General features: G+C 32.7%; 3 protein-coding genes across 4 annotated transcripts in view; 2 read left to right on the forward strand and 1 right to left on the reverse strand.

Moving 5' to 3' along the window:
• Positions 592–1,992, reverse strand: LOC104747144 (probable LRR receptor-like serine/threonine-protein kinase At4g36180). The gene has a single exon (XM_010468720.2). The coding sequence runs from the start codon at positions 1,980–1,982 to the stop codon at positions 627–629; it is 1,356 nt and encodes a 451-aa protein (XP_010467022.1). The 5' UTR covers positions 1,983–1,992; the 3' UTR covers positions 592–626.
• Positions 14,942–16,777, forward strand: LOC104747146 (protein CREG1). Of its 2 annotated transcripts, none has more exons than XM_010468722.2 (6): positions 14,942–15,191; positions 15,683–15,718; positions 15,842–16,040; positions 16,141–16,219; positions 16,316–16,473; positions 16,571–16,777. In XM_010468722.2, the coding sequence occupies exons 1-5, from the start codon at positions 15,022–15,024 to the stop codon at positions 16,435–16,437; spliced, it is 606 nt and encodes a 201-aa protein (XP_010467024.1). In that variant the 5' UTR covers positions 14,942–15,021; the 3' UTR covers positions 16,438–16,473; positions 16,571–16,777. The 2 variants fall into 2 exon arrangements, with proteins under 2 accessions (XP_010467024.1, XP_010467023.1); XM_010468721.2 differs by having other exon boundaries at positions 16,316–16,433; positions 16,571–16,762.
• The window catches only part of LOC104747147 (ferredoxin-thioredoxin reductase catalytic chain, chloroplastic), a 2,115-nt gene continuing 716 nt past the window's right edge, over positions 19,900–21,298 (forward strand). The window contains exons 1-5 of the mRNA XM_010468723.2: positions 19,900–20,159; positions 20,262–20,374; positions 20,505–20,554; positions 20,644–20,715; positions 21,191–21,251. Coding sequence (XP_010467025.1) covers positions 20,060–20,159; positions 20,262–20,374; positions 20,505–20,554; positions 20,644–20,715; positions 21,191–21,251 — 396 coding nt within the window. The 5' untranslated portion in view covers positions 19,900–20,059. The remainder of the gene's footprint in view (positions 20,160–20,261; positions 20,375–20,504; positions 20,555–20,643; positions 20,716–21,190; positions 21,252–21,298) is intronic.

The following is a 21,298-nucleotide window of genomic DNA, read 5'->3' on the forward strand; positions in this document are numbered from 1 at the left end:
GAAACCTGAAGTCCCCTAGGAGATCTTGTTACTACCAGAGCCGCCGGTTAAAAATAACCGTAAGAAAAAGGCTACCAAGGCACATAATGGCATGTTAGGGCTGTGTCCATGTCGTGTGAGAGAAGAGAGAAAAGCTCGCCTTAATCATTCCTCTTGACAAACACAAATTTTTCTTTCACCATTCCTCCTTCTCGACATTCTCTTTCTCTTTGGCCGAGACATGTCGGATGAATTTTTCAAACGTCCATTGAGGCCGATTTTAGGTCAAGAACCAGGTTATAACACTGTCGGTTGACACCAACAATTTATGGTCAGCCAGTTTAGTTTTAAATCGCCGATTTGATTGTTTTTGGGTTTGGTTAGTGTATTTAAGGAAAAACTCAACGCCCTTGTCTTGTTTTAGCCGCTTTCCATTCCCCAAAGAGTTAGAAGTTTTCCTGTAAGTTTTTTCAAGTTTTTTGGAGTTCATGTGAGTGGAGATATGAGAGGCTAAGGAAGTAAGAGGAGCTTGCTGTGGTCATGTAATGTCTTCAAACTGTTTTATTTTAATTATTACAAATCTTATTTGGACCTATATGTGTAATTGTAAATCCATATATAAGATAGTATTATTTATTGCTCATTAATTAAGCTTTACAAGGAGAAAGTGGAGAACCGCATAAACAATCGTTGCCGCCAAAGACGCTGGCCAAGAACTTTGTAGCTGGAAGCTTTCCACAAAGATGGTTTTGACTCAAGTTGAGTGTTTGCAGCCCAGCCACCGAAACGGGCACCTTTCCATATATCAAGTTTCTTGACAGATCCAAGCTTCTCAACGACTTGGTGAACTTTACCTTCCCAAAGTCAAACCGAAGTTTGTTTCCTGACATCTTGAACTCCAACAAAGCTGCTGCGTGGTTCAGGAAACTTGCTGGACTCCCTGAGATATCATTTTCTGAAAAGTCGACGTAATGCATAGATTCGGTTCTCACTGGCTTCCAATCTTCGAACCTCATCTTGATTCCACATTTAGCAAGCTTCAAATTGTATATTTCAGGTGACAATGTTACCCATTCTGGAATCATTTCGAAATGATATTGGTTGTAGGAGAGATCTAGAGAGCCAATGCCGTCGACGAACTTCATGGCAGGGAATCTACCGGTCAGAAGATTGTGGGAGAGTTTGAGATGGAAAATACTAGTCATATTTGCGAAACTAATCGGCACGGCCCCTGAGAACCGATTCCTCGAGAGATCCAATGTGGAGAGCTCTCCAAATTTCGATAAATAGTTAGGAATTGCCCCTGAAAGATTGTTCTGGCTCAGATCAAGGAACGTGACAGTTGGTGCAAGCGATGCAATCGACGTAGGAAGTTTTCCAAAGAATTTGTTGCGGGAGAGATCCAGACCAAGAAGCTTCGTCATAGATTTGAAAATATTTGGAATGGTTCCTGAGAGGCGGTTGGCGCCTAGATCGAGCCAAGTTAACCGAGTCAATTTTGATATCGAACTCGGGATCGGACCAGTGAACCTATTGTTATCCAGAGCTACATCTTCAACTTGGCTTAGCGCGCCGATATTGGCAGGAAGGGGACCAGAGAGATGAGTATGAGAGATGCGAATTAGGTTTAGGTTTGGTAATTTGAAAAGGAATTGAGGAAAAGATCCAGTGATCTTGAGATAGGTGAAGGAAACTGACTCGAGGTGCTCAAGTCTTGCCAACGTCATTGAGATATTTCCCCAGAGAGAGCCTCCGCCACCTCCGTATATTCGCAGTTCGGTGACGCGATCCCCGGTGATGCAAATGACACCCATCCAGGAGCAGCATTCAGTTCCTTTCTTCCAAGTGCTGAGAATGCCCAAAGGATCTCGGGTTATACCGGCTTTGAAAGCTAAAAGACCCGTTTCGTCATCGGGATGGCACGTGGCAGCTCTAGTTGAAGTTAAACAACTGATAGAGATAACGGCGGCAAAGATGAAAATAGTGAAGGAGCAAGAGTTCATGGTGGTTGTGTGGTGAGACACTACTGAGACTCAGAGTCTCAGAGAAGAAAAACGCAGCCTATTAATAAAGCACAGATCTAGAACTTTTTCTTTTCGGGAGAATCTTTTATTTCTTGCGAAACAAATTACTGTTTCAAAAGCGTAATTTATTTCTTGTAAAACAAGTTACATAACTTGTACGTAAGTAGCTATTACTTTTAATAACTGCAGAGTCAAAGTTTAAAATCGATCCATTCGTATATATATATATACTAAGTGATACCCCGTGATACAGCACGGATTATATATTTTGTTAGTTACTTTTTTGTAATTTGTATTTTTGTAATCTAGTTTTTTATTTTGATTTATTTTTTTGTTTATATAGTGTTTATTTATATATTTCGAGTTATACAGTAAATTAGAAATCCTAATAAATTAGTTTGTAGAATGTAGCTTTTCACGGAAACAGATACACTGCAATATTGGATAGTAGTTTTGTAGTAAAATGCATTTGCTTGATAGGTGGCCGGTAATACACAACAAAATCAGCCGTAATAGCTCAATAATTTTGATCAAGCTAGGGATGCAATGGTTAATAACCAATTTTCATTGCATAAGTTGTATAAAACTCTAAATTTCATAAATGTAAACTGATTGGTGCTGGAAAAAAACAAAAAATTGATTGTCGTTGAATAAAATAACTCATAGTATATAAGAATGTAGTTTGGATATAGGAAAGTATAGCGTAAATCAATAACTTAATTAATGAAATAAATAATCCTTACAATCAAAACATAGTTTGAGCGAACGTATTAGAAAAGTAAAAACAAAAAACAAAAATGATTAAAATTAAAATTTTATGCTTGTGTGTTTCGGTTTTTTGGTGTTATGAGCTATGTTGAATGAGCAATATTTATAGACCTATAAGGAGATCCTAGGGTTGTAGGTGAGTGATTAGCAATATATGGAATATGCGAGTAATATATCAATGATTAAGAATATGCAATATTGGTTTCCATTTGCTATTAATTATATGATTTCCAGTTTCCATATAATCTAAATCGAAGATGTAATTAAGATATTCTAGTTTCTATAATCTTAAAATATTGAATGTTGTTTGATTTGTTTAATTAGCATTGAAGATCGAGATAATTTTGGGAACAAAGATATGGAAAGATTATCCTGATTTATGCTTTATTTAGGATACTATTATGGTTCTTAGAATCACAAAATATTCCTTTTTAAAGATTATTTGTTAAGATCGAATCTCGGTAATTAAGGAAATATCCAAATTTTTGGTAATTAAAATTTATGGTTTTCATTTAAATATCTTAAAGGAAAATGAAATCAGAGTGTTTGCCTATAAGAAATAATTCTGTTTGGGATCTTAAATAACTAATCTTGAATGAAATAATATACTGGANCAAAAAACAAAAATGATTAAAATTAAAATTTTATGCTTGTGTGTTTCGGTTTTTTGGTGTTATGAGCTATGTTGAATGAGCAATATTTATAGACCTATAAGGAGATCCTAGGGTTGTAGGTGAGTGATTAGCAATATATGGAATATGCGAGTAATATATCAATGATTAAGAATATGCAATATTGGTTTCCATTTGCTATTAATTATATGATTTCCAGTTTCCATATAATCTAAATCGAAGATGTAATTAAGATATTCTAGTTTCTATAATCTTAAAATATTGAATGTTGTTTGATTTGTTTAATTAGCATTGAAGATCGAGATAATTTTGGGAACAAAGATATGGAAAGATTATCCTGATTTATGCTTTATTTAGGATACTATTATGGTTCTTAGAATCACAAAATATTCCTTTTTAAAGATTATTTGTTAAGATCGAATCTCGGTAATTAAGGAAATATCCAAATTTTTGGTAATTAAAATTTATGGTTTTCATTTAAATATCTTAAAGGAAAATGAAATCAGAGTGTTTGCCTATAAGAAATAATTCTGTTTGGGATCTTAAATAACTAATCTTGAATGAAATAATATACTGGATCCGAAAAAGATTAATCTGGAGTACAAACAGATCCGCGGGTTTTTTTCCTTCTGTTGTCGGATATTTTAGGATCCGCGTCCTGACCCATAATTTTTTAAGTGATCGATCGAGGATATAATGGTCATTTGTCAAAAACGAAACTATAGGTTAATTAGATTAAATTTTGTGATTCTCTAATCATTTTTAATGAAAAACTTACCAAAACCAAGTCATCGTCCATTTTAAGTCTAGTGAGTAATTCTGCTTTAATAGTAGTATAGATTTTGCTAAAATTATCATGTCGTTTTCAGTTTAGCAATTTTTTTTTCTTTTTTCATTGGGCTTTATTAATTTATTTTATAAAAGTCACGTTTCAAGTGGAAACGGATTATTACCGGACCTTTTGCATGTGGCTGTAATAGTGGTTTCCGTAATTAGAGGTCAATTATTATCATATTCGAAAATCGAAATAATCACTACACGTTAGGCTTGATAGCTTTCTTATAGTTTCTCTGCTCTAATTAAGCGTGTAATTTCTTAATTATATCATTCATTCTGAAGGATCACACATTTTACATGTGTTCGTTTTTCTTTTCTTAATGTTTGAATGTGAACACATGTTACACATCCATGTGTTTATATATCCAAGAGATATGATATATTTGAAATCCAGATCTTTGACAAAATAAAGATATAAATTTTTAAAACTCAAATTATATTGGGACAATAAGGGTCTTTACTCACGTTCTTATAAAATAAAAAAACAAAATCTGTATACATCATTGTAAAGTTAAAATCTAAACCACTTTTTTATAAACCAAACTGAAAGATAATTTCATTTTAGTTAATTGTAAAATCTGAACATAAATAACCTCATTTGTAAACCCAAACTGATATACAATTTCATTCTAATTGTAAAATCTAAACCCTAATCACCTCATTTATTATAAACCCAAACCGACAAACCGATTCATAATTTCGTTCTAATTGTAAAATCTAGACCCTAATTCTCATTTATAAACCTAAACCGATATATAACTTCGTTTAATTATAAAATCTAAACCAAGCTAACATTCAACTTTCATTCATTAAAAGTATACATACAGTAATTTGTTTTCTCAACTTTTTTTTTGCTTTTTAATTGAATTTTGATTTATTCTTTTCAATGAAATATTATATAAAAGATTTTGATTGGTTGAAAAAGAAAAAGTGAATAAAAGAGTTCACCCCTAGGGGTGAATATAAGGGGGGTGTATTCAAACCATGATTTTGGAGAATTTGATGGGATTTAGGAAATTTAGAATTTTGATAGATTTTAGGGAAGTTCATATGATTTTCTGTAAAATTCTTTCAAATCCCACCTAAAACCATGAGATTTGGATTTCTGTATTTTTAACTAAACAAATCCTCCAGAATCCTAAAAATTATTAAAATCCTAATCCACAAAACTGTTTTGAATAACAGTGGATTTTAAAGTAGATTTTTAAATCATCAGTTCAATAACAAAGGGTTTTAATGGATTTTAAAGTAGATTTTTAAATCATCAGTTCAATAACAAAGGGTTTTAATGGATTTTAAAGTAGATTTTTAAATCATCAGTTCAATAACAAAGGGTTTTAATGGATTTTAAAGTAGATTTTTAAATCATCAGTTCAATAACAAAGGGTTTTAATGGATTTTAAAGTAGATTTTTAAATCATCAGTTCAATAACAAAGGGTTTTAATGGATTTTAAAGTAGATTTTTAAATCATCAGTTCAATAACAAAGGGTTTTAATGGATTTTAAAGTAGATTTTTAAATCATCAGTTCAATAACAAAGGGTTTTAATGGATTTTAAAGTAGATTTTTAAATCATCAGTTCAATAACAAAGGGTTTTAATGGATTTTAAAGTAGATTTTTAAATCATCAGTTCAATAACAAAGGGTTTTAATGGATTTTAAAGTAGATTTTTAAATCATCAGTTCAATAACAAAGGGTTTTAATGGATTTTAAAGTAGATTTTTAAATCATCAGTTCAATAACAAAGGGTTTTAATGGATTTTAAAGTAGATTTTTAAATCATCAGTTCAATAACAAAGGGTTTTAATGGATTTTAAAGTAGATTTTTAAATCATCAGTTCAATAACAAAGGGTTTTAATGGATTTTAAAGTAGATTTTTAAATCATCAGTTCAATAACAAAGGGTTTTAATGGATTTTAAAGTAGATTTTTAAATCATCAGTTCAATAACAAAGGGTTTTAATGGATTTTAAAGTAGATTTTTAAATCATCAGTTCAATAACAAAGGGTTTTAATGGATTTTAAAGTAGATTTTTAAATCATCAGTTCAATAACAAAGGGTTTTAATGGATTTTAAAGTAGATTTTTAAATCATCAGTTCAATAACAAAGGGTTTTAATGGATTTTAAAGTAGATTTTTAAATCATCAGTTCAATAACAAAGGGTTTTAATGGATTTTAAAGTAGATTTTTAAATCATCAGTTCAATAACAAAGGGTTTTAATGGATTTTAAAGTAGATTTTTAAATCATCAGTTCAATAACAAAGGGTTTTAATGGATTTTAAAGTAGATTTTTAAATCATCAGTTCAATAACAGTGGATTTTAATAGACTTTTTAAAATCAATGATTGAATAACATAGAATTTGTAAATTTCACACAAATCACTTAAAATGTCAAATTGAATACACCCCCTTAAGTATTTTTCATTATCTTGATAGGCATTTAATGAGTATCAAGATAATCAAAGGGAAAATTGGATTACATGGAATGAAATCAAATTTGGTTTAAAAACTTAAATCTACACAGCTTTCAAGTGTTAACTAGATAAAACTAAAAGTTGCTCTTTAATTTGGTTTAATTTTGTTTCTGGGATATTCTTGTGAATAAAATTTGAATAAATTTGGTTCTAGATTCCAGCCAAAAAAAACTTGGTAGTAAATATTATATTTTAAAAATAGAACATTACATTTACCTTTAAGTGTAAAAATGTTTTCTAAAAACTTACAACTAAATTAATTAACTTTAAACCATCAACTCTCAAGTATAAATCGGTCATTGCCCAGACAGATCCCTAGTTAATAAAATGGATGCAAAAAGAGGTTGAAAAAATATTCAACCAATTTTCACCATTTGCATTAAAGAGGTTAAAAAAATAAACTAATTATACAGCAAAATTATTCAACTTGTTCATTCACTTTCTTAGAGATGAATGGATTTAATGATATTCAACCTAATTTTATTCAACCTAATATTTTCAATTTATTCGGTTTTAAATAATAATTTGCACCCAAAGATTTATCTTTTAGTAAACATAGACTAAAAGGTAACTTATAAACATTTATTGTCCAAATATTTTTCATCAATTCTCAAATACATTTTTTTCGGTTATGTAACGAGTCAAAATGATTATGTATTACAAAAATATGTTTTTTCGGTTATGTGATTAGTCAAAATGATTATGTATTACTAAAATATGTTGAGACATGGTGATGGGATCCATAATTATAAATATTGAAAAGTGAGTTTTTAATACATACTAGGTAACAATCCGCACTATGTGCGGGGTAAATCAATTTAAATAACATTATTATTCTAGAACCAATATATGTTTGTATCAAACATAATATATAACTAAAGTTTTCTATTTATTTATTCAAAGCTGTATTTTTTCGTATAAAAATGTTCATCCGTGAAATCTTTGAATATGTAAGAGGTTTTATGGTAGAAAAATATTGATAAAATGTTACTATTTATTGCAACATGTCTTTTGTGTGGTTTAAAAATCAAATTCATATCTCTTATATTTTATTTTATAATCATAACAATTTTCATGTTTCTTATGTAATCATAACAACATATACTAAATTAATCGGTAGTTTAATTATTTAATTTTATTATATGTTAGTAACAATCGGATTCTAAACTATATTTTCTAAAGATAATCTAATTTATTGATTTATTTTTTGATTAGACTATTTAAATCTTTTGAGTTAGTCGGGTTTTTAATATTTTCTATAAATGACAGATTATTACCAAAAAAACCATTATGAAAAATTAATGAAATTCCAAAATCAACGTATTTGTGTAAGAATACATTTCACCCGTGAAATATGTGAAAGTGGTAAAGAAGAAATTTATAAAATGTTACAATTTATAGCAATCTATCTTTTTGTGTGCTTTAAAAACATATTTATATTTATGGTTAATTGAGTAACTATAACAATTTTGCATAATCTAATAATCACTCATTTTAAATATATTATGATTTTTTTTTGGGTACTAAGTTTATTTCTCATGTTAAGAGTTATTGTCTCATTCCTTTTTAATAGCACATAGATTAATACAATTAGAACGTATATTCCTATTCGGTTATCAATATTTCCGTTTTTAATGAAAATCACACTAAATGTTGAGATTAATTAGTTTACATACTTTGATATATATAAATAATCACACATCATGATATCCCCTAATTTGTTGTCATTTGTATATTTATTTATGAATATATATAAATCTATGTTTATTGGGAATTAAGTTTCTTTTAATGAGTTGGAGATAATTCAAGGCTAATATACTTCTTTTTATAATCCATTTTAAAAACTATTGGAAGCTTGTTATTTAAATTATTATGGTAATAATACTAACATAAAAAATAACATATTGTTTTTATATGATTTTGCTAATAAGTTATATATTCTTTATTTTAGTTAACTTTATATTAATTGATATGTTTTATAGCCTTTTTAGAATATTTTACTTATATTAATTTCTTAAAATCAATAGAACTTTTGACTTGTATATATTTGTAAGTAAATTTTAGTGAAATTTTACCATAAAATAAAATGTAATTATTTAAGTAGTTTTAATATGTGATATTTAAATTTGTGTGAGAAATGATGATATATCTAATTATTATTCAGTTAATTTATTTTTTTTGAAAATATAATAGCATGTTAATGTAATTAAGTAAAAAATTTAAGGGTATTTTGCTAAAAGTTGCAGCGAGCTCTCTGGCGACGACACATTAGTTTTCTTAAAAGTGTGCTTCTCTATTAATATATAGGGGATTGTTTTGGGGTAATTGGATGATTAGACCCGACCGTATAAAATAATGACATAAAAATACCAAACCGAGCATGCCAAGTTGTATATATTTTGGGATTAGATGTTTTGCCCAGATGTTAGGAGAAAGGATTATTTTTTATTTTTTGGTAGACAGGAGAAGGGATTATGCCTATTAAACCAAAGTTCTTGTGGAAGCTCCAAAGATGAGTTGGATTTGGATAAGAAAAGAAGTTGTATGAAGCTAACGCCACTATATATTGAACCTGTAAAAAGTTTATATTAGATAAGAGAAAAGATATAAGATCAAAAGAGAATTCTAGTGGAGAAAGGTGAGGATCTTTTGACCTCCCAAATGAAGCTGGATGCAACCATGTACTTGAAGTACCATAATGATGAGAAAATTCTTAGAGACACATGTTAGCAATTTCATTCTAGTCGGGAGGGATACCACTACTTCTACGCTCACTCCGTTATGTTGGAGTTTGTCCCAAAACCCTCATGTTGTCACTAACATTCACCAAGAGATCAAAATAAATCGACCAAGAACCACCTGTGACCCCGAGAGGCTGTCTTAATTATGATTCCATGAAGTTCTTGAACAAACTAGTTAAAAGATTTAAGAACAGAACTTTATAAAAGAATCACTCTCTTTTATTATTATGTTTAGAAAATCTCCTCTCAAAACTAAACACTTAGAAGCTCTCTCTTAATCTCATGGCTTATGTCATAACTCAACATAGCCTTTTTATATCAAAACAAAAATCCTAATCCTATTAGGAAAACACCAATATTTAGATTACTCCTAAATATTATTTGAGCTTATCTTCTCTCTTATTCTTAACAGTCTTTTGTAAGAATAACTTGGGCCTTAAGGTTCAAAGCTTATCCAACAATCTCCCCTTTAAGCTTTGAATTACACTTTGCAATGTCTTGAACTCCTAGCAGTCTTCTCATTTCCAGAAACTGTACTCTCGCTAATGCCTTGGTCAATGCATCCGCCTTCTGATCAACTCCAGGGATGTGATCAACGTAGATTAACTCCCTCTCAACACATTCACGAATAAAGTGAAACCTCTTGTGAATGTGTTTACTCTTGCCGTGAAAAACAGGGTTCCTTGCGAGAGCAATAGCTGCCTTGTTGTCGACATACAACATGATTTGCTTGCTTTTCCAACCTGTAATTTCACTCAAGAGATCTCGGAGCCAAATTGCTTGCTTTGCTCCTTCTGTTGCAGCCATAAACTCGGCCTCGCATGATGACATTGCGACTGTGTCCTGCTTCTGCGAACACTAGGTGATTGGTGTGTCCCCAAAGAGAAACAAGTGACCTGTTGTGCTCCTTCCATCATCTTGATCAATGTTGTGACGACTGTCACTGTAACCTATGATTTCTTTTAAGCCACCACGTTTGTACTTCAAGCCATATGAAACTGTTCCGCGTAGATATCTCATTATCTGTTTCATAACTTCACCATGTGACTTGCGAGGACTTTGCATATATCTACTTGTTATCCCTACTGCAAACGCTAGATCAGGACGTGTATGCAACAAGTATCTCAAACAACCAACATTCCTTCGATATCGAGTTGGTTCTATCTCTGCTTCTTCGAGAGCTTTGGAAACCTGCAGTCCGAATTCCATTGGAATCAAAGTCGAGTTACAGCTCTCTAAACCTGCTTCCTTTAAGATTCTTCTTGCATAACCCTCTTGTTTGATAGTGATCCCATCTTCTTCCTGACTCACTTCAATGCCTAGGTAGTAAGTTAGCTTACCGAGATCAGTCATTTCAAATTTTGCAGACATACCTTCCTTGAACTCTTTTATTGCTTTAAGATTGTTGCCTGTCACGAGTAGATCATCCACATAGACAGCAACTAGAAGCAGATTACCATCCTTTGATTTTCGATAAACAGAAGTCTCCTTAACACACCTCTTGAAACCCATCTCTTTCAAAATTTGATCCAATTTTGTGTTCCAGGCTCGTGGAGCTTGTCTTAAGCCGTACAAGGCTTTAGATAACTTGTAAACCTTGTGTTCCTCCCCTTTGATCTCGAATCCTTCTGGCTGATCAACGTACACTTCTTCTTTTAGCTCATCATGTAAAAATGCAGTTTTTACATCTAAGTGATGTATCTCCCATCCATCTGATGCAGCCAAGGCAATTAGGAGTCGTATATTCTCTATATGAGCTACTGGTGCGAAAGCTTCTCTAAAGTCAATCCCACTTTCTTGAACATAGCCTTTTGCAACTAATCTTGCCTTGTGCTTACTAATAGAGCCGTCTGCATTTCTTTTGATTTTAAAAACCCACTTGAGTCCTATCACCTTCACGTTTCTTGGTTTGTCAACGAGAGTCCACGTCTTGTTTTTATTAATCGAATCAATCTCTTCTTTGCAAGCAATCCTCCAAACTGTTTTGCCTTTAGCTTCCTTGTAAGAACATGGCTCATCGTTGATCAGGAACAGGAGTATTTCACTTTCAATCGTCGACAAAAGCACATAGTCCTCTAAATGCTTCGGTTTTTTGGTTTGACGAGATGTTCTTCGTAGAGGCTGTTGCTGTTCCTATTGTTGCGAGTTCTGAGTAACAATTATTTCATTGTCACTGTTGTTTTCTTGCGATGATACACTCTCTGTTTCATCTTCTTCATGATTATCAAAATCATTATTTGTGACAACAGGTCCTTCTCCAGCATCCTCCACCTCTCCCCATCGCATGTGAAACATTCCTGGCTCCCTATCCGTCTCTGCAACTGACGTATTCCAAGGCCATTTAGATTTCTCGTTAAAAACTACATCTCTGCTTACCACTACCCTTCTAGTAGATGGATTAAACAGCCTATAAGCCTTTGAACCTGGCTCAATTCCAAGGTGAACTAGTGACTGTGATCGATCATCAAGTTTTCTAAGAAGTGCACCATCAATCTTCGCATAAGCCATACATCCGAACACTCTTAGATGATCTACGTTAGGCTTCCTTCCTCGCAAGCTTTCATACGGAGTGATGTTATTTAGAGCTTTGGTTGGTACTCTGTTTATCAGGTATGTAGCATGGCGAACACCCTCTCCCCAAAGGTAATTCGGAATCTCCATTGCTTTGAGTAAGCTCCTAGTCATCTCCATTAACGTTCTATTCCTCCTTTCTACCACACCGTTTTGTTGGGGGGTGTAAGGTGCAGTCAAATTTCTCTTTATCCCAGCAGATATGCAAAAATCATTAAACTCTTTTGAAGTAAATCTCCCCCTCTATCTGTTCTAAGAGTTTTAATGGCTCTCCCAAGGTCCTTTTCTACAACACTTTTGAATCCCTTGAAGCTTCCAAAAGCTTCACTTTTTTCCTTGATCAAGATTGACCACATATATCTTGAAAAATCATCAATGATAACAAAAACATATCTGTTATTTGCTAATGTTGCAGGCGATATAGGACCGCAAAGATCCGCATGAAGCAGTTCCAGAGGTTGTGAGGCTCTGAATAAGGCAGCTTTGGGAAACACTTGGCGGGTCTGCTTACCAACTAAGCATGATTCACAAAGCATCTTCTCTTCTCTAACCTCTATTAAACCGTAAACCATCTTTTGCAGGAGCATAGCTTTGATGGTTTTAAAGCTAATATGCCCCAGTTGAGCATGCCACTTCCACGTATTATCTTCAAGTCGAGTGAGTAATGATGTTGGTCTACCAATTTTGAGATTTACCTTGTATAACCTATTCGTGACTCGCATTACCTTCACAAGAAGCCTCTCACTTGGATCGTGAACTGTAAGGTAATTGTGTCTCATCTGAACATCACACCCTATCTATGTTGCTTGTCCTAAGCTGAGGATGTTGCTCTTCAAATCAGGGATAAAGTAGATATCAGTCACAAGAACTTGCTCACCATTCTTGCTTTCAAATAAGATTGATCCTTTGCCTTCTATTTCCACACATGATCCATCCCCAAACTTTACTTTACCTTTAATTTTCTTATTGAGTTCTGCAAAATAAGTCTCATGTCCAGTCATGTGGTTAGACGCTCCATTGTCTAATTACCACATACCCTCTTCTTTACTGTAGTTTTTCGGGATGAGCTTATCTTCATTGAGAAACACAACCTCGTGTAAATACAAAGTCTGATCAGCTTTCTCTATCTCCTCTGTTTCAACCTTATTCGCTTCTTGCATCTTCTGTAGTTTTTCGGGACAAGAAGAAGCATAGTGACCAACCTTGTCACATATAAAACATGTTATCGTTTTCTCCTTTTTCTCCTGGGTTTGGTTCTGATTTGTGTGGTAATCAGTTCGATCTTGACTGTTATACCTTCCTCTGCCTCGTCCTCTGCCGCGTCCTCTGTACCCTCTGCCTCCACGGTCACGGCCTCTGCCTCGATAGTTATTAAAGCTTTGAGGGTAGCTAGACTGAGTTTGTTGATCGGATTCTGCAAACAACAGCTTTCCTTGTGTTTCTTCTTGTTTATCTTCTCCTTGTACCCTCTCCTCAAAAGCTTTAAGTCTTCCAACTATCTCTTGAAGGCTTGTAGTATTGAGGTTCAATACTTATTCTAGAGAGGCAACAAGATGAATAAACTTATTTCTTGGCACAGTGTTAAGAATTTTCTTCACCATCCTAGGCTCATCGATTACTTGTCCGAGTGACGTCGCTTGTGTTGCGATTTCCATTAGTTTCCCAGCAAAACTATCAACCTTCTCTGAATCACTCATCCGTAGTTTTTCAAAATCAGACATTAAAGTATGTAATCTAGCTTCCTTAACACGGTCAGCTCCCATGTTTCTCGATTTAATTGATTCCCAAATAGCTTTTGGCGAATCAAGGTCTCCAACTTGCAGTATAAGAGATTCAGGAATTGATTGAAACAACAAGGCTATTGCAACATCATTCTTATCTGCATCTGTAGAACCTGGTTCAATGGTTTCCCAAACCTTTTGAATCCGTAGTATAACCTTCATCTTCATTGACCAAACTGTGTAGTTTGAAGATGTGAGTTGCGGACATTGAATCGAGACAGATTTTTCAACATCCTTTTGTCGTGTATTAGTAGCCAGCTCGCTCATGTTGAATCAATGATCCGGTCCTTTGGATTTGATTCACACCTCGCTCTGATACCAAATAAAAGATTTAAGAACAGAACTTTATAAAAGAATCACTCTCTTTTATTATTATGTTTAGAAAACCTCCTCTCAAAACTAAACACTTAGAAGCTCTCTCTTAATCTCATGGCTTATGTCACAAGTCAACATAGCCTTTTTATATCAAAACACAAATCCTAATCCTATTAGGAAAACACCAATATTTAGATTACTCCTAACCTAAATATTATTTAAGCTTATCTTCTCTCTTATTCTTAACAGTCCTTTGTAAGAATAATTTGGACCTTAAGGTTCAAAGCTTATCCAACACTAGTGTATTTATGTGGTGTCTTCTATGAAGCAATGAGACTTCACCCTCCGGTTCCATTCCAGCGCTTGTCTCCCATAAAACCAGATGTGCTTCCATGTAGACATAGAGTCGCCCCAAAGTTTACAAGAATCTCATAAAATCACATTTTGGTATAATATTTTTTTCTTTTGTATATATTAAAATCACCTAAACTTTACTAGAATGAGTAGAAACTCATATAATCACATTTTATTTTCTTTTTTAAAGAATAGAAAACTCTAAAACACAATCAAATCTTCTAAAAACTAACTTAAATCTTTCAATAAATTTAAAATATTAAAATTTTATCAAATCCTTAAAATATCAAATTCAATATCTCTTTTTAATTAGGGTATCAAACTTGAAGACAAATTTGCACATAAAATCTTTAGAAAAATAAATAAATAAAAATGAAGATACAAAGTGATCCAAAGAGATAAGAATAACATGAAACGTTTTAAAACGGCAAAAAAAAAACCCATGTCTCGGTGTATATAACGACGAAATTGACTTCAAAATTTTCTTTCTTTAGTCATCTTTTTTGTTAATTTCGTTTCAATCATTACACAAAAAAAAGTATGGAACTTCAAGTCCGTCTTCTCCCCACAATCTTCTTCTTCTTCTTCTTCTTGACAATTCTACAACACTCTTCTTCTGCTCGGATTCTTACAGTCTCCAAGCCTGATAGACATGACTACGCCGCTAGTGCTCGTTGGCTCGTCTCTCAGAACATCTGGGGTGTTCTCAGGTAACTTTTCAAGTTTCTCAAGTTCTTAGGATGAAACAAGTATTGTGGCCTATTAAAAAGCAGTTTTAGGACTTATTTTAGCAGATTGAATCCAATTCTTGATAATAGATTGAATCTTTTTTGAAAATGAAATTGATAAATGGGATATATTTTACATAAAGTTTGTAGCTTTTTTTACAAGATTGAATCCGATCTTTGATGATTTATATGGATGAACGCTGTTGGGTTCTTGAGATTGGCTATGGATTTGGTTCATCAAGCTTTGATCTTTTTGAAATTGAGATTTGATACAAAGTCAAGTACTTCAGTTATCAATTGTTGGGTGTTTTGAGGTTTGGTATAGTTTTACTTCATCAAGATTGATTCTTTGGAAACCTTATTAGTATAAGAGATTGTTGGAAGAGTTTGTGTTGATGAATCATTAAGGTATTGTGAGTATAACAATGGTGGATTTACTAATTCTTTTTTCGGTTATTGTATTACTCTTGCAGCACACTATCCATTGATCATGAAGGCGCTCCCTTCGGGTAATCTTTTTTTTTTTTCATGAATTTAAATCACAATGTCTTTTTTTTCGGTGTTTGTGGTTTTACACTTCAAAAGACATATGGGAGCTTGACATTATTGAAATCTTGGTCTCTGTTTTGCAGGAATGTTGTATCATTTAGTGATGGATTACCCGAGAAAGGCAGCGGTATACCTTACTTTTACTTAACAACGCTTGATCCAACTGCAAGAAACGCACTAAAAGACCAGAGAGCTTCACTTGCGATCAGTGAATCTCCCGTTGGAACTTGTAAAAGTGATCCAATGAATCCTACTTGCTCTAAACTAACCCTTACCGGAAAGGTACAGTACCTGTACATGACAGCAAAGAAATCGAGTTTTCTTACCAACATGATATGGTGTTTTTAACATATGGTTTGGTCTTTATCTTGTAATGTCTCAGTTGCTGCTATTGGATGGAGGATCTGAGGAAGCACAAGTAGCCAAAAAAGCTTTATTCACAAAGCATCCAGAGATGATTGGTAATCAAATGTTTCTCTCAACTCTAAAGATACAGAGTCAATGATGATTGTATGATTGTGTGATGGTCCGTTATATCTGTTTTTTGTTTTTTGCAGATTGGCCTGTGGATCATGATTTCCACTTCTTCAAACTCGAGATCACCAATATATTTCTAATCAATTGGTTTGGTGGAGCTAAACCTATCACTGTAGATGAATACCTTCACGCCAAGTCGTAAGTACAATGCGTGAACCCCTTTATAAAAAAAACATCGGTAATCTCTGAGAAACCGAACCGAAACAATGAAAATTTCGAGTTTTTACTATGTTTGTTTCGCAGTTGATCTCATAGCTCTTTTTAACTGTTTTCAGGATCAAAGTCGCTTCCTTATTACAATGAAACTCACCGGAATAAAGCAAACGGTGAAGCAAGAAAACTTATATATTGGCAACACAACAATAAATTTATATTTGTAACTGTTTCTTTGGTTACAATAGATGTCAAAATCTCTGTAAATTACTTCATACCAAGTTCAAGTTCAAAGGTATCCAATTATTTCGCTATGGAAAATTTGGTTACATTCAGTAATTCATGTTGATAAAAAAAGTCTGATGGTAGATAACACTCGAGAAAATGTTAAACCGATGCTCGAATTCCGGTAATTTCCGGGTTGAGGATAAACACGTCAATGATCAGTTTATGCAATTGGACCAAATTAATTAATATTGAACCAAATTTGGAGTGAAACTCGAACCAAATCAGAATTTTTATGGCAACTGAACCGAACTAAAAATTCATCAACTGGAAACTGAGTCAAAATCTCAAAAGTCCCTAACAAAATTCTGACAATTTCAAAACTCTCTTTTTTAAAACTGTTTTCTTTTTTCAATTATTTTTAATTCCCGAAACTGCTATTTACTTATGATACTCTAGAAAAAACAAAACAATTACATTGAAAACCTGGGTTTAGTCCATCCACTCAAGATCTATTGGATTTAATCCAAAATATATATAAAAAATATATTTCAAACAAAAACAAAAATATAAAATTAAACTAAATAAATTTTTTAATTACATTGTCTTCTTCTTTTTCTCAAACTCTTTTCACTTTCTTCGATTTCAACGGTAGCTGCGATGAACAACGACAGCGGGTGATCTTTGGAACCAACCTGGAAAGAAGAAACGATGGCTCCATTCTTTCTCTTTCATAACTCGATCCAATCCCTAAAAATAAATCAAGAAAATTTTGAAATTAAAACTGCAATCTCAAAATCGATTTTGTGAAACTTGAGCAAATAGGTATTTTGTTAAGGTGTTCAATTGATAAGGAAGATGGGTCTAAAATACAAGTTTTGGAATTATAATTTGTGAATTCTGGGTTTATGTTTGTATTTCAATTTCTGGGTAAAACTAGTATAACTAAGTAAAACTAGTATAACTAGTTAAAACTAGTGTGATCTTGAAATATTAGTAAAACTAGATAAAACAAGTAAGATAAAATGGTTTCAGCAGCGTTCACACCGAATGACTCAACGACGATGAACAGAGCAAATATACGTTGAACAAATCAACGGCGAGTGATCTCTGTAACCAATTTCTGGAAGAAGAAACGGCAGTGATGAACAACTCAACAATAAGAAGAAAATCCAGAATGACGGCGGCGATGAACCAACTCGGGAAGAAGTACAAGCCAACCGTGAGTGGCTCCATCGACTCAATGATAAGTAGTTGGATTTGGTTGAACAAGTAGAACTAAATAAAACTCATTCGTTTTGGTTACAAAGAGATTCATGATTTGTTTGTTCTGCATCTTATTCAGAATTGAATTTCTGGGTTTTAAGTAATACTAGTATATATAGGTATAACTAGTATGTATTTTTATGTAGATAAAACTAGATAAAACTAGTCGTATTTTATATGTAATTAACCGTTTGTTGCAGATACAAAAAAAATAAAACCACATGTGCAGCTGAAAGAAAAAGTTAAAAAAAAATCTGAATTGTACTGCCACGTGTGCAATATGTGTGTTCACACTTAGTGTTCACACATAGTTATACCAAATATAATAGTTTTACCAAAATTGCAAATAGTTCTACTTTTGGGGTTTTTTTCCATTTAATTAGTTTTACTTACTCTTAAAATTATATATTTTAGTTTTACAGTTGATTAAAGTCTATTAACATATAATTATGAGTTTTTATGCATTCATATGTTTAAAACCTACAATTCTATAACTTTGTCATCTTAACTTGGTTATTATTTACAAAGTGACATTAAAAGTATAAAGAAACATTTGTTTAGGTTCTTACATAACAACCCAAAATTCATATATTTTTAAAAATTTCATTCTTAGTAAACACTTAAACATTACTTTTGACGTTTACTAGTACACACATTATTATGTTATCTTTAAAATCATTTTATGGATGTTCAATTCAGTTTTACCAGTTTTATCTGTTTTATTTTTGTTATAGCTGTTTTACTTTGTTATGACAGAGCAAATATACACATCAAGAGAAAGAAAAATCAAACATTACTAGATTTTAAAAATAAGTTTTACGATAGTTGTGACATAACCAAGAAAATAGTAGTGCAAACCAAAAGATCAAACATGAATCAAACAATGGTGTTAAGTGCAATTTCATCATCCTTTGAATGTTGCTCAACTGTGACTTTCAACAAACCCAAGCTTCCTGTATATCCTTGTTTTTAATATCAACAAAGTTATATTCATCACATGTGTCTTGAACATTATACTATATATGCGACATTCACAATTAAAATGTATGTTGACGTTCTCTCCCACTGTATCCTGCCAAAAAAATTCTAAAAAAACTCAATTAGTAATACTACTAGTTTTACTGGTTGTACTACATTAATATGTATTACGAGTTTTACTAGTTATACTACATTTACTAATATTACTAGTTTTATCAATTTTACCCAGTCGCGATAACTGAAAATTGAATGGTTTGGGGTTCTAATCTCTACAATTCACAACGATTCAACAGTGAAATTCATTTCTTATCAACTAAATAGCTCAATCGACCCATAACCCATGGTAAAATACCCAATTTGCTAAACATCTCAAGCAAAATCTGAACTAAATTTCCAAAATTCAAAATCTAACCCTGTTCATCAAGAATTTTATTTTTATTTTGAAGAATGCACTTGTATTTTGAAGGAAAGCTTTATATAACTCGAAAAAGGTGAAGAAACGGTGGCAATGGAAATTGTGATGAAAAATCGCCGGCGGTGGAGAGCTCCGGCAAAAACGACGGCGATTGAGGAAGAGAAGAAATCGATACTGAATTTTTTTTGGTTTTTATTTTTGTTTTAAAAATAAAAATAAAATAAAAGAATTGAGAAAGGAATGAAGAGCATTTTGGTCTCAACATATTTCATTAAATGAGAGAAGGGTATGGAGGGAGATCAGAGATTTGTAAAAAATTTATAAAGACTTTTGAGATGAATTCTCAACCAAAACTCTGGTTTTTTTTTCCATTAACAATCCAATAAACCAAATTCATCGAAAATTTGTAATTCCACTTAAATTTATTTAAACCGAATTTAACCGAAACTTTAAAAATAGAAAGAAATCAAGCATCAATCGGTTTGATGATCAAGTTACGGTTATTTCCGGTTTGAGGATAAGCTTTTAGTATCATTTTTTTTTTTTTTTGTCTAGAGTCTCTGTGTGTGAGTGGCGAGCATTGGTTTCTGGAAATTGAACACACAAACAAAAATATCTGAAAAATTCGATCTTAAGCTGATAGATACAAATCCCCAAATTCAAGAACACAAAGACACGAAAACTTCTTCGATCTTCGAATACCCCAAGTAAAGAAAATAAAAGCTCCATGAATCTTCAAGCCGCTTCTTGTAGTTTCGGATTCGTTTCGAGTCCACTTGGCGTCACTCCCGGAACTTCGTTTCGTCGCTTCGTAATCCGAGCCAAATGTTAGTTTTGTGTGTTTTCAATCCCTAAATCTTTGTTTCTCTTTTCGTGATTGAGATTGAATTCTGGGGGGATTCAATCAATTGCTTTTGCTTTTTTTGCAGCGGAACCTTCGGAGAAATCTGTAGAGATCATGAGAAAATTCTCGGAGCAATATGCTCGTCGCTCTGGGACTTACTTCTGTGTTGATAAAGGTGTTACTTCTGTAGTCATTAAGGTATAATAACTATTTATTTATTGGGTTTTGTATTGAATCTTGAGATTGAGGTGGTGGCTGAGTCTTTCTACTTGTAGAGACTTATTGATGCTTAACTGTGTGAGTTTCTTTTTTTTTTTGTTGGGAGCAGGGGTTAGCTGAGCATAAAGATTCGTATGGTGCACCGCTTTGTCCTTGCAGGTGAATCTTTGCTTCTAATTTGGAATGTTTGTAATGAAACTGTGTTATGGATTACAAAAGACTGATACTTTGTTCTTGTGTTGATGCAGACACTATGATGATAAAGCTGCTGAGGTTGGACAGGGCTTTTGGAATTGTCCTTGTGTTCCAATGAGAGAGAGGTATGAACTATCTTCATCTTGGCTGTGTATTAGGCATTGTGTTTTTGTGTGTCTCTGTCCTGTTATCTACTTAGAACTAAGCATATAAAATTCTTGGGAAGCATCGATTGGTTATATGTTTAAAGGTATAGATTTGACTCAAACTTCGTTGTGGTTGTTAGAGGGTTAGTATTTAACAGAAGGCTCTTTATTAGCAAATGGAAGTTACACTTATCATAGAGGTTACTGATGCTCTTTATTAGCAAATGTAGTTTGCAACAGTTTCCAAACCAATTAAAAGAAAACTTGTGCTCTCTTGTAAACTCTTGGCCTAGGTGGCCCTTTTTATCCAAATTTTGGTACACCACAATTTAAGTTCCTTAGTATTTTTATAGGGCTTATTTCAGGAAGCAAAGCTGATTAGTATTTGTATCCGGTATCGGTTATTTCTGATAATACTTGTGTTTTACATCTTGAATCTCATTTGGTTCATCAGGAAGGAGTGCCATTGTATGCTTTTCTTAACTCCTGATAATGATTTCGCCGGAAAGGATCAGGTGAAGTTTCAGATCAATATACTTTTTTTTTTTTTTTTTTTTACCAA

Source organism: Camelina sativa, chromosome 15, assembly GCF_000633955.1.
Source record: "Camelina sativa cultivar DH55 chromosome 15, Cs, whole genome shotgun sequence".
Classification (NCBI taxonomy): domain Eukaryota; kingdom Viridiplantae; phylum Streptophyta; class Magnoliopsida; order Brassicales; family Brassicaceae; genus Camelina; species Camelina sativa.

Coding starts and splice junctions, on each gene's coding strand:
- LOC104747144 (XM_010468720.2), bottom strand. CDS start 1,982: ATGAACTCTTGCTCCTTCACTATTTTCATCTTTGCCGCCGTTATCTCT.
- LOC104747146 (XM_010468721.2), top strand. CDS start 15,022: ATGGAACTTCAAGTCCGTCTTCTCCCCACAATCTTCTTCTTCTTCTTC. Junction 15,192..15,682: donor AACATCTGGGGTGTTCTCAG/GTAACTTTTCAA, acceptor TTACTCTTGCAG/CACACTATCCATTGATCATG. Junction 16,434..16,570: donor GAATACCTTCACGCCAAGTC/GTAAGTACAATG, acceptor AACTGTTTTCAG/GATCAAAGTCGCTTCCTTAT.